A 13,821-nucleotide genomic window follows, 5' to 3' on the forward strand; every position below is an offset into this window, starting at 1 on the left:
CGCACAATATATTGTTTCAGTATCATCATCACAATGTGTGCAGAAGAATTTTTTTTTTTCTAATATTAGGGATGCACTGAATATTCAGCAAATACAATTAGGTGAAAGGAACATATAATTTATACCACAAAAAGAGGTTATCGTTGAGTAGAAATACATTTCTTTATTTCCTTTTTTTTCTGTTCAGAGTTTACAGTTTTGTATGCAAACAATAGCACAATGAAACTGTATTATTTGGAATTAATTTGATTTGATTACCAAAATATGTTCAAAGTCATTTAAACATTTACAATATGGAATATTTACTTCCATACATCTGCACGTCTGTAGTTTAGGGTAGAACATGCACTCATAGCTTTGGTGTGCACCATTTGAAAATGAGTGAAATGCACCTGCAATGAAAAGCATGTTAGAGACCACAAAACAAATGTAATTAACACTCTATGCAATTGTGTACAGTAACAGTCCTAGTCAAATATTTATTTAATTGTAGTATCAGTTTCATTAGGGGCGTGACAAGATCTCGTGGGGAATTAAAAAAAGTTTAGTATAGACTTTTTAAGCGGGATCTGGCAACACAGCAGGAGTGCACCTACGCACAGGGGGGGTGGAAGATAAGTTCTGTCATTCCTAGCCCACCGCGCTCCGCAAAACCAGCAAGCTGATTGGCTGTTTCTCCTGAGAGAAAATTTATTTGGGGCTTTAATTTGGCACCCCCTTTAGTGCAGCGCCCCTATGCATTGCATAGGCTGCATACCCCCTTTTTAAGTTTTATGTCTGGCTGCATTTTGTGACCAACAAGACACAAACCATATGTAAATACTGTAAGTAAATCCTACACGTGACTGTTTCATAGGCAGTTGTACTAATCCCTTAGCTCTGTACTGTATTTAAAAAATGTTCTGTCTCTGTTTGCACTTCAAGCATAGGCTTAATATGACTGGTTATAGTTATGCATAGTTAAATTACAAGAGATTTAGGAGAAAAAAAACACAAACCATAGTCTTAATATGACTGTTTGTGGTTTGCGCTTATTGTTTGCACTATATAAGACCTAGAAAAGTTTTATTCTTCTTCTTTTTTTTAAATTCTTATTTCTTATAAAATCAATGTTTTAGAGAAACCAGTCTGTTAAATTTGCGTTATATGATTTTGTCAAATAATACTATTTAATATAAAGTAATAATACTAGTTTTCAAGACATTTTTCATTTTGGACGTTTTCTTTAACATTTTATTTTTAAATCTCGTCGAGTTATAGTCTCGTGATTTTAGTGTCTAGTCACACCCCTATGTTTCTTTGATCAATAATAGCACACTCAGCTGGTCTGGTCTGTGGTTAATATAAGTAATTGATCTTTTTAATAATTGCATTCAAGTTTGAAGAGGATTGCTCTCATTTGCTTGTGTTGCTCTATCTTTACAGCATTTTATTTTGAAATGTATCTTCTTCATTTATAAAAGAAATTCTCCACAAACTCTCAGTTTGCATCCTGTTCTTTTGTTTTTTGAAAGGGCAGGCTTTTTGAGTTTAATTTCACTCTTAAGGTGTTTTTGATTAAACGTGGGAATTACAAGCGTTTCTTCATGTTTTGTCTACAGATTTTACAGAAGAGCTTTTGCCATGATTGATAAAAGTCTATGAGGGGCTCTTGTGTACCCAAAGCTGTTGTTTTCAGCATTATTCCTGCACCATATACCATGGGCAGAAGCATGAATCAACATGAGTAGTAAGCTCAGGCACTAAAAGATACTTTATATCTGAAATCGGATTTATGACTCAGTTCCGCAATTTTGTTCCTTTCTCAAAGGGCCCTAACTAAGTAAAGCTAACAGAAATTAGACAATTACATCTAATGCTGGTTTCCCACCCACTGGCATATTTACAGTAGAGGCTGCTGATGGGGAAATTGCAGCTGAGAGGTGAGGTAAAAGCAGTCCATTATTCTGCCTGAGCTCGAGCCACAGGAAGTGCGAGTTTCTACAGTATGTGACAATAATGATGAAAAGCCCACAGTTTTCAGCTGCATCCTCTGCTTCATGGTCAAATTCATGCGATGTTCTCTCTGCTGAAGTATCTCCAGTCTGACACATAAAATGCTATTAAGGCAGTCTCCACTATTTTCACTTGATGTAAAATTTACCTGTCTGCCTTAGGTAGGCCTGAGTATTCTGAATCTTCCATCTTCATCCCCAATTCTCCTGTTGCAGTGTTCACAACCAAGGAGGGAAATACTACAAGAATATTGCCTAATGATCTCATTTCCTGTGCAGCATCTTAATTAGAGCACTGATGATCCAGTGGGCCTTTTCTATAGCCAAGCTCAAACATGCTCTGATTTACTGCCACACAGCTGCCTGGTTTACACGCAATTACTGCCCTTACGTCAGCTAATTATGGATACAGAGACTGATTGCTAAATGTTCAATTAAGGACTGATTGTATGTGAGAGTGGGAAACGGAACTGTGGCTTTTATTGTGGTGACCTATAACCTATAAATAGACTGTGCGACACATGGCATGGCACTGACGGGTATGGGCGTTTAGAAGGATGCTATTTGACAGGTCCTGACCTGCAGTTCTCTGACGAGGATGTCATTACACGAGGAGTCGGCTCTGGCTCTGATTCAGCTCTTCATTAATATACTGTCAGTCATTTCTGAACACAGTTGCTCATTAACAGAGAAGCAGCCCAGGGTGAAACTGTCAGGTTTTTGCAGTGGCAGATTTAAATGTTGTAAAAATCGTTGAAAGGTCAAATGAGATTTAATGAATCTGCAAAAGTAAAATGCTGCATTTTTATGAAGGATTTATTTCCCTGAGAAAACTTTTCCTCCTTTCCACCCAATCCTAAAAGCCTAATAGCTAAACCTTGAATCTGAGCTATCCTCTGCGATACGTCACATGAACACTGGAGCAGAAAATATGTTGCTTTACTGGTGCATGCAAATTGAACAGAAAGGAGTAATAAAGAGAATGACAGTCCCAGGCCCGGAAACTGTCTCTCTGATTGCACTTGTAGGCATGGAACACGAGGTTGTAATTAAAGGCTGATTTTCCAGACACAGGTCTAGATCTCAACGATGATACTTTTGACAGATAATCATCTTTAACAGGACAAGAAAGCCCACAGCTACACTTAATCTACAAGCAGGAGAAGAATACAATCCTATAGACTCAGAGTGCCTCAGAGTACCTATAACAAGCATGTCTAGGTCAGTGGATAGCCTCTCTCTCAGACATGTGGTTTGTACCCTTGAGCTTGTTCCTCTAGCTCCAAATGCACCAGGTGCACCGCAGCAGGCTGACCCTTTGTTCCAAACCCTCCCACGCTTCTGTGATCATGCTAGTCAATGGTATATATAAAACAAAAGCATTCTATAGAGCTGCTCTCGATGTTTTTGAGCAGTGAAAGTGAGAGTGAAAACCCTCCGAAATACACAGCCCAGTCAGATTATTACTCATTTTATTGCCCTTTTTTAGGCTCATTTGGCTTATAGAACACTTTATAGTTCTATAATTACAGAGTTCAATTCTCCATTTGATTCTCTGCATAGTCTGCATCTCCCTTTCACCCTTTTCTTCAATTCCCGGGACCCCACAAGAGAGACCACCACAGGGCCACTTTCATATATTATTTGGGTGACACCGACATGGTGGTGGTGTATTAAAGCCAATTTATGCTTCTGTGTGGAATCTATGCTGTGGCCTACTTACCCTACTTTGAAGCATATGGCATAGCCTGACACACACCTCCCCAAGAATTACAGACAGCAGCAGCTGTAACTGGTATTCCAAACCTTGTTTGTGTTGTGCTGGTATATGTGGATTAGACACAGCAGTGCTGCTGGACTTTTTAAACACCTCAGTGTCAATGCTGGACTGGAATAGTTAATAAACCAGAAATATCCAGCCAAGAGTAAATAGAGTATATACTCAGCATGTTGCTAAATTCTTAACAGTGGTGGATCTGTTGTTGCCAAATATGTTAGATACAGACACATAACAGAATGACTCTAAATGGTATTACTGTTATACTGTTCTAATGTAACTTTACTGTATATTCGTATTCAAAACCAAATAACATTAAATAAATAAACATGCTAAAATGATTCTCTTTTACTTTTGTTTCAGATAAAAACAGCAAACAAATTCTATTCTCCTGATGAGCAGGTAGGTTTTTTAATGTTTATTACATTGCGTTTAATTCTCTATTCTTTACATATGTTATTTGTTCTGCAAATATTACTTAGAGAATACAAATCTGATTCGCTGTAATGGTGCAGAATCTTACATAGGTTTATACATTCACTTATAAAGAGAAAGAAAAGGTATACAGTACCTTTATACAGGATTCACTGTACTTTTGTTTTTAGCCTCACCCACAGTGTATTAGTTTGAGAGCTCAGTTGACAGATGTGTCATATCACATCTGTGCCTTTTGCCAGCACTGTTTTGTTGTCAATACTGTTTTATATCAGTGTCATTGTAACCTGCAGTGTCAAGGGAGAAGAAAGGCTTTTGTCTTTACCATGCTGTCATTGTTTGTTTCATGCTTATTGCTGCATTGTCACAATTACTAAAGCTTCTGAGAAGACAAAAAATTGCAGAATTACCCAGAGGCAGGCCATGACTGTTGGTGGTAGTGGTGGTGGTGGAGGGGTGATCTGCCGATGCATGTGTTTGTGCTCAGCGTGTAAAACTCTCTCAGCTGAGAGAATTTCTGCAGTTTCAGGGCAAATTGATTTTCAGCCTGCGAATGTTTCTCCGTGCAGATCATCCATATGGGTTGGGTCTGTGAGCACCTTCACGGGAGTGATGCCAGCCAGATTCAAAGCTACAAGTTTCTGGCATTGAAAGGATCCTCTCTCTACATTCTCAGGGGCCCTCCTGTAAGTTCACAGCTATACAGAGTAAAAGTCAAAACACTTTCTGCACAAAACCTGAATCATAAAGAGCACATCCTCAACCAAGGACACACAGTTGAGTCAAGGGGATATGGGGCAGTCAATCATGTGCTTGGCTACAAGTCTTCCATAAACATCCTTTAGGCATCTCTGGTCCTTTGCAGATCTCAGCGCATCCTTCATAATCATGTATAATGAATCTATTTTGCTTTTAATGGATTGTGCTGAAGAAAAGTTATTACCTCATTACCTACATTACTGGAGACAAATGTTTTATCTTTGCCTTCCTACAGTTGTGAAATACAGCCTGATACTACATTTGTATCCATTTGAGAATTACACATAACTCTCATAACACTCTTCTCTGAAATTCAGTGTGCTGTCACTTTAGTTTACACCTATCCACTCAACGCTAATGACTTTTCAGATATAGTTACGTTGCCATAAGTCATATCGTGCATTAGTAAAAAGCTAGTTTGGGATAACAATACAAGGGTGTGTACCTTAGCAGCTTAGGTGTCAGTTGTTGGAGGATGGATCTTTATGGTTGGGTTAAAGGTTGCTGATTGAGTCACAAACAGCTACAGTAACTAATTAAGTGTTAGATGGAGTAACTTGTTATGACCATATAGTTAAAGGTGAGTAAACTATAGGGAGATTAGAGTGTAGGAAAGGCCCTATGTATAACCCCAGTTGTTAGTAAAATAATACAGGATGATAAATCCTGTAACTATCACTGAGTGGAAGCAGGACAGCTCTTCTTATACACAGTCTTTAAAATTGATAGTAATATTAAGTAATATTAAATATATATAGTTATTTGAGTGAATCCATAAATTATACATTTTGTTTCAAATTGAACTGCAAGAGTAAATAACCTTTTTAAACTGGTAATAAGCCTTTATCTACCTTTTTTATCTCACTGAACCTAATACTAGATGTATTATGCATGTATTATTCCCAGTGCAGAAACCATTATGAATTATGTGGTAACCATTTCATTTATCATATTGTGTGGAGACCCATAGAGTTCTGTTTCAGGGTATCTGAAATTGTTGCTCATTGTGCTAATACGTGTATATTTAACAGTGAAGAATTGTAAGTGTGTGCCTATGCACAAAGTTTAAGGTTTTATAAAGTACACTATATGGACAAAATCATTTCCAAATTCTTTTGTTGTTATAAGCGTCTCTACCTTCCATTAGGGGTGGAACAAAATATTGATATTGCAGTATATCGTAATGATTTTGTTTCCTACTTTATCGCTACATGCCATTATATATTGTTATTTTTACTGATACATGAGTGCTTCCTAAGACTCGCCCCTCAATTTGACTCACTAAAGTCTCTGCTTCATTACTCAGTAATACTGTATTATTAGGACATTTTGACATTTAACCTTTATTTTTAATAGTGGGTACAGTGTAAGTTGTTACATACAGTATGTGTGTTTTATTTCTGGGGTCACAAGGAGCTGAACTGCACTGATATGCAACTTTATTTGCTGACACAATTTGCTGAGCAGTAGTGCCACATAGAATATTGAAAAGGAGCCAAAAACCTACATCTGCTGAGCAGCCTGTAGTAGACTTTTCCTGTACCGTTTGCTGAAGGTTTTTAACTGTGTATGAACATTAAATTGGATCTCACTGCAGTGCTTACTGTTTTTCTTGTACCAGGCTAGTACGTCAGACTGGGCTCAAGCTGATGCCACATTTAACCTCTGTGAGGTTCTCTTTAAGGTTCATAAGGTACGTCTGTGTTTTTTGTTTTTTTTTCTATTATTATTTTAATGATACAGGGGTTATGATTCAGTATATCGCAACATATTGCAGTGCTGTAGACAAGATGATATATTTTGATTGTTTAGATAACATTTTAGGAAAACTGTCATAATATAAAAACACTATAATATTTAAAACATCTGAATAAAGGAATTCAAAGACTCTCTTCTTCTACCCCTAGCCATATATATTTTTTCTAATTTACAACATAATGCCAATGCTGTAAAGCATTGTAGATAGTTGTGTTGCGATATATTGCATTTTGCAAAGTAACAGTATTGTGACATCATCATGACAATATTCCCACCCCATCATACACCATAATATCACAAAATGTGTTTAAAAACAATAAAAAACATCCATATTTTGATAATAGGAATATTCTGTCTTGAAAGCATTTTACTTTGTATTTTCCTATCATTGTTGTTTACAGTGACACTTAAAGTGTATTTTTTGTATAATTGTTTATGTTTGCAGTTTATATGCATGCATTAACAGTCTGCAGTACATTATTTTGGTTACATTATTAATATTCAATAAAAAAATAAGTCTGTAAGATACTGTTGTTTACAAAGTAGACAGAGGTTAGCATTTTATTCCTGTTAAATGTTTAAAACTGTTATGAAATATAAAACTTTGCATGAGAATATGCATGACATTTTTTTTTTTTCTTTTTCATTTTTTGTCATTTTTCCAAGAAACACAGAATCTTGTTGCAGTGTGAGTTGATTTTTGTGTGTTTGGCTCTGCAGCTGTGGATAGCAGAGGACTGCTGGATCCAGACGAAGCTGTACCCGGGCCTGCAGCAGGACTGTGAGCTGCGGGACAATGAGCCTTTCTGCTTCAGTGTGCTGGTTGGCCACGGGCAGAGCCACTGCTTCAGTGTGGAGCTGGGAACAGAGCTAGCGCTCTGGGAGAAGGCCTTCCAGAGAGCTGTCTTTATGGAGGTGCAGAGAGTAGGCGTGAGTATTGGGACCTCTGTGGAAAAGTGCAAAGTTGTCAAAAATTGTGAAACTGGTGACCAGTCAAGTGTTTTCTGAGCAGATGTTTGGAGACTTTTTAAAATGTCTAAAAATAGCCCTTTTTAAAATGTGTAAAACAGATGGGGAGTAGCCACTTAGTGAGAGATGCTGCTACGGTACAAAAAAAGGGATGACGCAAAAACTAAAATATTTAAATAATTACTCACTATGATTTACTCACTCTCTTTCTCTAATATTTTTTTTATTATTCTCTAAAAAATAATTGCATTTATTATAAAAATGTATTTATATAAAATACATTTATGCATTTAACTAATACTAGGCCTGTCACGATACTCTATCTTTGGTCAATATTTTGTCAGAGAAATTAATGTGATAAATTATTATATTGCCATTGTAAAGACTTAAGATTTTATTCACTGATGATACCATAGTGATAATTCAATAGCACTGGAATGCAATGACCCCCTTTTAAAGAACCAAAAACTTTTCATCTTTGACTGTTTAGACATTAGAATTCTATTTTTTTATAATAAAAAACATTGTGTTTAACACATTCACATTAGTAGACTCCTCAAAGCCGAGTAACAAAACTGAGTCAAAGATCGGATCATTTTTCAGATCAGCAAAGAAAAAAAGAGTATAGTAATAACTAGGCCAGGGTGGTATGGTAAAATATCTCCATACACAAAATTTATCTTGATACATGTGATAACATCCTTTTAATAGTCTTTTATTACTATTATATAATATGATAAAATAGCATCATATATTGCCCAATCTTGGACAAATTTTGCACTTCACTTACTCAGAAGTGGCCATACTTTATTGTGTGGAAATTCAGTTTTTTTTCCCCATATTGGATTACAAGCTACAGTTGTCCATGTATCACTTAAATAAACATTTGTACCACAGTCTACTCTGCCTTTTTAAAGGCAACAGCAACGTATGTCACTGGTTCCTTATAGACTCCTCCTTGCCTCTGACAGAGCGTAGGCCAAAGAACAGCACTGTTCAACTGGCTAAAATCAACATCACTACTAAATAACAAGAAAGTAAAACAACAGGCAATACTGAGGTCAGCAAAAATGATAAAGGATCTAGTTATTGTAGAATAAGCTGTAACAGAATCAATGTAACAGGCCTAACTAATACTTTATAAAACAATTAAATAGATTTGTTTTATAATCTGGTTGTATATTCTGTGTAATTTATTTTGATGAATGATTCACTGTTCTAACCATCCACACCAAACTCATCTTGAAGCTTTTGTTTCAAAGTTAGAAGCATATAATTGTCTTAAATGATCTTTGTGTTCTGTATCGTTACATTAATCTTCACTGGAAGTAAAAAGATGAACAAAACCCTAAAAAAAGCCCTTTACCTACCAAACTTTACTGTTGGCACTGTGCAGTCAGGTAGCTCTGCCAAACCCAGATTGGTCTATCAGACTGGCAGATAGAGAAGTGTGATTCATCATTCCAGACAACACATTTCCGCTGCTCCAGAGTTAGAGGAGGCATGCTGTACACCACTCAGCCTGACACTTGCCATTGCGCATAGTGATCTTAGGCTTGTGTGCTGCTGCTCAGCCATGGAAAGCCATTTCATTAAGCTCCTGACGCAGTTTGTGTGCTGATGCTGCTTCCGTGGAGCTGGTGCTTTACAATAATAGTTCTTACTGGTCTTATTGTGGTTCTATCAAGGCAGAATATTCAAGATTCTAGTGTGTCATCTTACGATGCTACCAGATTGTAAAAAAAAAAGTAATCTGACACTAATGTTTGTATATAGTGATTACTTGGCTATGTGCTTGATTTTATACACTTGTCAGCAGTGAGTCTGTAGTGTATAGCTAACGCAGGGCTGAAGTGTAGTGCATCATAATGTTTGGACTCTGGTTTTGACTACAACACTACTGGCAATGTCAGTGCGTGATGATGTACAGTACATCACAGAGGATGTACAGTATATTGCAATATATATATTGTATAGTTTTTCTTTGCAATACATTTTTAAAACATGGTGTTCTAAACATGCTGTAAATAATATTGGTTGCCAAATTATATAAAACTGACTTCAATAAATCCACAATTACTGGTATTTACGTATTTAGGAGTATTTTAGCCTGATCTATAGTAGAGAATTATTTGCAATATACCACAGTATTATTGTAATATCGTCATTATCGTGAGCAGCGGTTTGTAATAATATTATGGCATTTGATGCCCTGTAATTCCCACCTTTAATCAAAGTTGTAACATATATGTCGCCATATATTTCATTTTGGTTAATATTGCAACACATTTGTTTATATCGTCAGCCCTAAAGTAAAAGTTTAGACGTTTTTAAAACAGCTACAAAAGCAGTCCTCAACACAAGCAGTCCACGTAGACGATACAATTACAGTTTCTAATTTACAAGCCAACCATTACTTTTAATTATCCTCAACAAGTCAGTCCATAACATGCAGAAATGGAGGCAAGCCTGCGTTTACCGTCTGATTTGTTCCTTTTCAATTATTATTTATTTTTTTAATTGAATTCCTCTGAAGAACCTGTTTTGTAAGACCTCTCCTCATTGAGCCGTTAAATTGCCTCTTCTACACAAAGGTCGGCGGCATCAGTGCTCTACTGATGAACTCCTGCGGGGTAACTCTTGTAAAGTATGAGCTGCCACAAGTTCAGGGGGTGAAGGATTTAAGCTTTAGCCATTCGCTCTCCTCGTTTCTCATTTCTCAAAGTCAGTCAAGGTCACACCACCACTTTATCTCACTTACGAGTTGCAATTCATTGCTCTGGAAGATTGGCGTGCAGCCTTCAATGATGGTCGCCATGCTACAATATATAATGGCACATGGTATATGGACGCTTGATACTTACTAAGTCATGTCAGCCCTGCTAAATGTGCACTTTCACATTTGCAAAACACACGAATGAACTTTGGCATGGTTATAACGACTGCAGGTTATTGGACTCAGATTACTATTACTGCCTGATACTGTCATTTATCAAGATACTGCTTGCCAGAGCTTGCAGGCAGTTGCAGGCAGGCAGTTAGTTGCCTATCCTTGACCGAGATTTCACTTCATGGTTACTTAAGCTATCTCTTGAAAGCTGGCGGGTACAAAATATTGAATTTATTCAGTTATCAGTTATTATGTGGACTCTTGATTTGATATGGTGTCAGATTACCTTAAAATGTTCACGTTATCAGGGTTTTTTTATTTTATTTAATTTATATACATCATACAAGTGCATTTCTACATGGGGAGACTTTGCCAGATGTCAGGTCAAGGATTTCAAAAAATGGCCAGCAGTGCTAGGAATAATTTTCCTTTTGCGCTGAATAGAAGTAAAGTAAAGGTTGGGGGAAAAATGCAGCTCTGAGCCTGAGGGCTGCGATGCTTGGTACCCTTAACTAGAGACATTTATAAATAATACAAAGGAAGGAACCTGTCAGAAGAGATTTAAATCACTACAATACTCAAATGCAGCAAGGGCAAAGTATAACCCCCCAAATTCCAGGGTACGTTTCTGCTCTAATGTTCCTTACAAACTAGAAGCCACGACTCCGGCGATTGTCTGACTGAGCTTTTGCGCAGTGATTCTCTACACCAGTCGTTTACCGCTCTGCGAATCTGTAAGCTGGGAGTGCCGTAAGAAGACAGTGTTATTGGGCTATGAAAGATATAATAATCACATTATTTTCTATGGAGTATTCATGAGGAGAAGTCACTGGGAGTTCAGGTTCATGATTCATCCAAGTTCAATTTCATTCCTATTTAATCGTGAACAATAGATTCCAAGGCGGGCGCCTAAACTCGAGAGGTGGAAAATGTTCTCATTTGATATGGAGGGCAGAGTGAGGATGGTGCTGCTCTTTCAGACCATATTAAGTGAGATTAAAGACTGCTCGCTCTTAATCCACACTGGTCCAAATCCTTGTAGGCAGTAAGCACAACTTCTATCATTATTGGTTCAGCAGCATGTACCATGTGCCATTAACGAAGATGTAATTAAGATTAATGTCTCTATTAAGCGATTTGTGAAGTTGCCTCACAAAGCCAGCAGACTGTCTGCTCTACACCACGACATGGTGCCACCACCAACATGGATGTTGGTTGTTATTGTGCTTGATTAATTAGGATTAGAATTTACTGCTTTGTTTTGGTGCTGGATTCGTGGTGCTAATTCGTGGTGCCAGGAAATTGATGGCTGGCTTAAACGGCAGAGTTAATGCTCCACACAGTGTGGTTGCCATCAACTTTCAGAGGCGCTTGGGATGCTGATGAGTTTATTCTGCATGTGTGAACATACCCAGCGTGAGGATTATCCCGAGGTGTTTTTCTGGGGATGTGCTTCGGGAGAAGGCTTGCTCGAACGCTAGGCTTCCAAAGTGTAAAGCACTTCTGCACAAAAAGACGAAAAAAAAAAGAAACAACAAAAGGAGGCAGAGAAGGGTGGGTAGGTGGGTGGGCGGGTGGATGGATGGGTGGGGAGGTTGGGGGTTTGCAGAAAAAAGCCAGAAGAAAACGATCAGCCCTCTTTCCTGCCTTAATTATGTAAACTTGAGACATTGTCCTGTGGGAAGCTACTGAATGTGATGGAGAATTTTAGTTAGTGGATGATTCTCTGTTCTCCAACCAATTAGCCAACCCTCCTGTGGTCCACAATAAGTGCTCAGCAGCTCGTCTTCAACTAAGAATGCAACTCATCAAGACGCAGTGTGAAATAAACATGAGCGAAAGAGAAAGCTGGAGTCAAACCTCCTCTTTATGTTTGGGTTTGTCTAACACATTTTACCATGATGGCTGTTTTAAGTAGTGGTGTCAATCATTAAAAAAAATCTGATTAATCACAATTAATAACAATTGCTATTAATTACAATTAATAACAGGTTAAAATGCTTGTATGTCATTGTATTTTTGGGAGGGAGACCAAACAAATAAATCAGCTATAGTAAATTTTATTTTTTCATTATTATTTCATTTATTATATAACTAGTAGTGTCAATCAGTAAAACAACAAAAAAAGATTATTTCTATTCAAACTAGTGTTTCTGTCACTTGCGCTGTCTTTCCCTCTCACTCACTCATTCAGTAAAATCTCTAGTCTGCCTGATCTAAACCACACTACACTATTATTACTGCCCTTCTCAGAAATACAGGGAAATACCATCATTTGAAAAAAATCATGTTTATAATTAATTTTTAAGTGATTGACAGCACTAATATAATTTAACCTAATTTTGGTAATGTAATGCTGAAATGCATAAAACAATATGCAAAGGAGAAATATTTGTAGTTTTCACGCAAGCAATGATTTTTATGCTCACTGTTTGTTCCAACAGTGAGCATATCGGAACCGGAATCAAAAAATGTTAACAATACCAGCCCTAGTTCTGACCTCTGATTTCAAGAACAAAATGTTACAATTCATTTCTGAAAATATTGTTGTGTATATGTTGCGTCAGGATTTAACATATTTAAACTTAACATATTTAGTAATTTTCCCACAATAATAAACACACATGAATGAGCTGCTCACTAAATTGATATCATTTATATACAAATATTCAGAAATGGATCTGGGCTTTTATGGGTTAACGCCTGCAAATAAAATCCATCCGTGGTTCTTTCAATGTATTGCAAGGCACTACCCTGTTTGTGGGCATTGCAACAGTGCCAGTCAGTCAGACACTGATGATGATCAGAAACCCTAAGCACCTAAGCGTGCTGCCGCATCAAACATACATGTTCCGAGCTGCTCGAGTTATGCTTTGTTAAGAAACCAGTCGCTGTTTGCAGACAGTGCTGATCAGACTTCAGCTTCACTCAAGCTGACAGGAAGATCCTAGAGCACACCTCAGTCTGTGTTTTCTCCAATTCCCTGAGGAAGCTCTCCAATTAGCGCTGTGTAGTCTGCACTTTACATGTCACAGACAGCGCTCACACTAGGCGACAGTAAGCAGTGGAAATCCGCCTCGGCGGCATCTTGCTTTTCTTGGCAGCTGAATTTGTCATGCCTCCTAAAGCATGGCAGCACATCTAGGAGGAAAGCGTGAAGTCCTGCTCGAGTTATTGCTGACGGGGGTTGTGTGATTAGCAGTCCATCCCTGTCCATCCTAACCAGAGCATGGACATTA

At 37.5% G+C, this 13,821-nt stretch overlaps 1 protein-coding gene across 7 annotated transcripts in view; it reads left to right on the plus strand.

Annotated features, from left to right (window-relative positions):
• The window catches only part of sntg2 (syntrophin, gamma 2), a 70,177-nt gene that overhangs the window by 46,280 nt on the left and 10,076 nt on the right, over positions 1–13,821 (plus strand). For all 7 annotated transcript variants that reach the window (XR_007424076.1, XM_015607901.3, XM_022673058.2 and 4 more), the window contains 4 exons: positions 4,135–4,173; positions 4,776–4,892; positions 6,587–6,658; positions 7,444–7,653. Coding sequence is in view for 6 of the 7 variants with exons in the window: in XM_015607901.3 (XP_015463387.1) it covers positions 4,135–4,173; positions 4,776–4,892; positions 6,587–6,658; positions 7,444–7,653 (438 nt within the window). In the remaining variant the exon portion in view is untranslated. The remainder of the gene's footprint in view (positions 1–4,134; positions 4,174–4,775; positions 4,893–6,586; positions 6,659–7,443; positions 7,654–13,821) is intronic.

Source organism: Astyanax mexicanus, chromosome 14, assembly GCF_023375975.1.
Source record: "Astyanax mexicanus isolate ESR-SI-001 chromosome 14, AstMex3_surface, whole genome shotgun sequence".
Lineage (NCBI taxonomy): Eukaryota > Metazoa > Chordata > Actinopteri > Characiformes > Acestrorhamphidae > Astyanax > Astyanax mexicanus.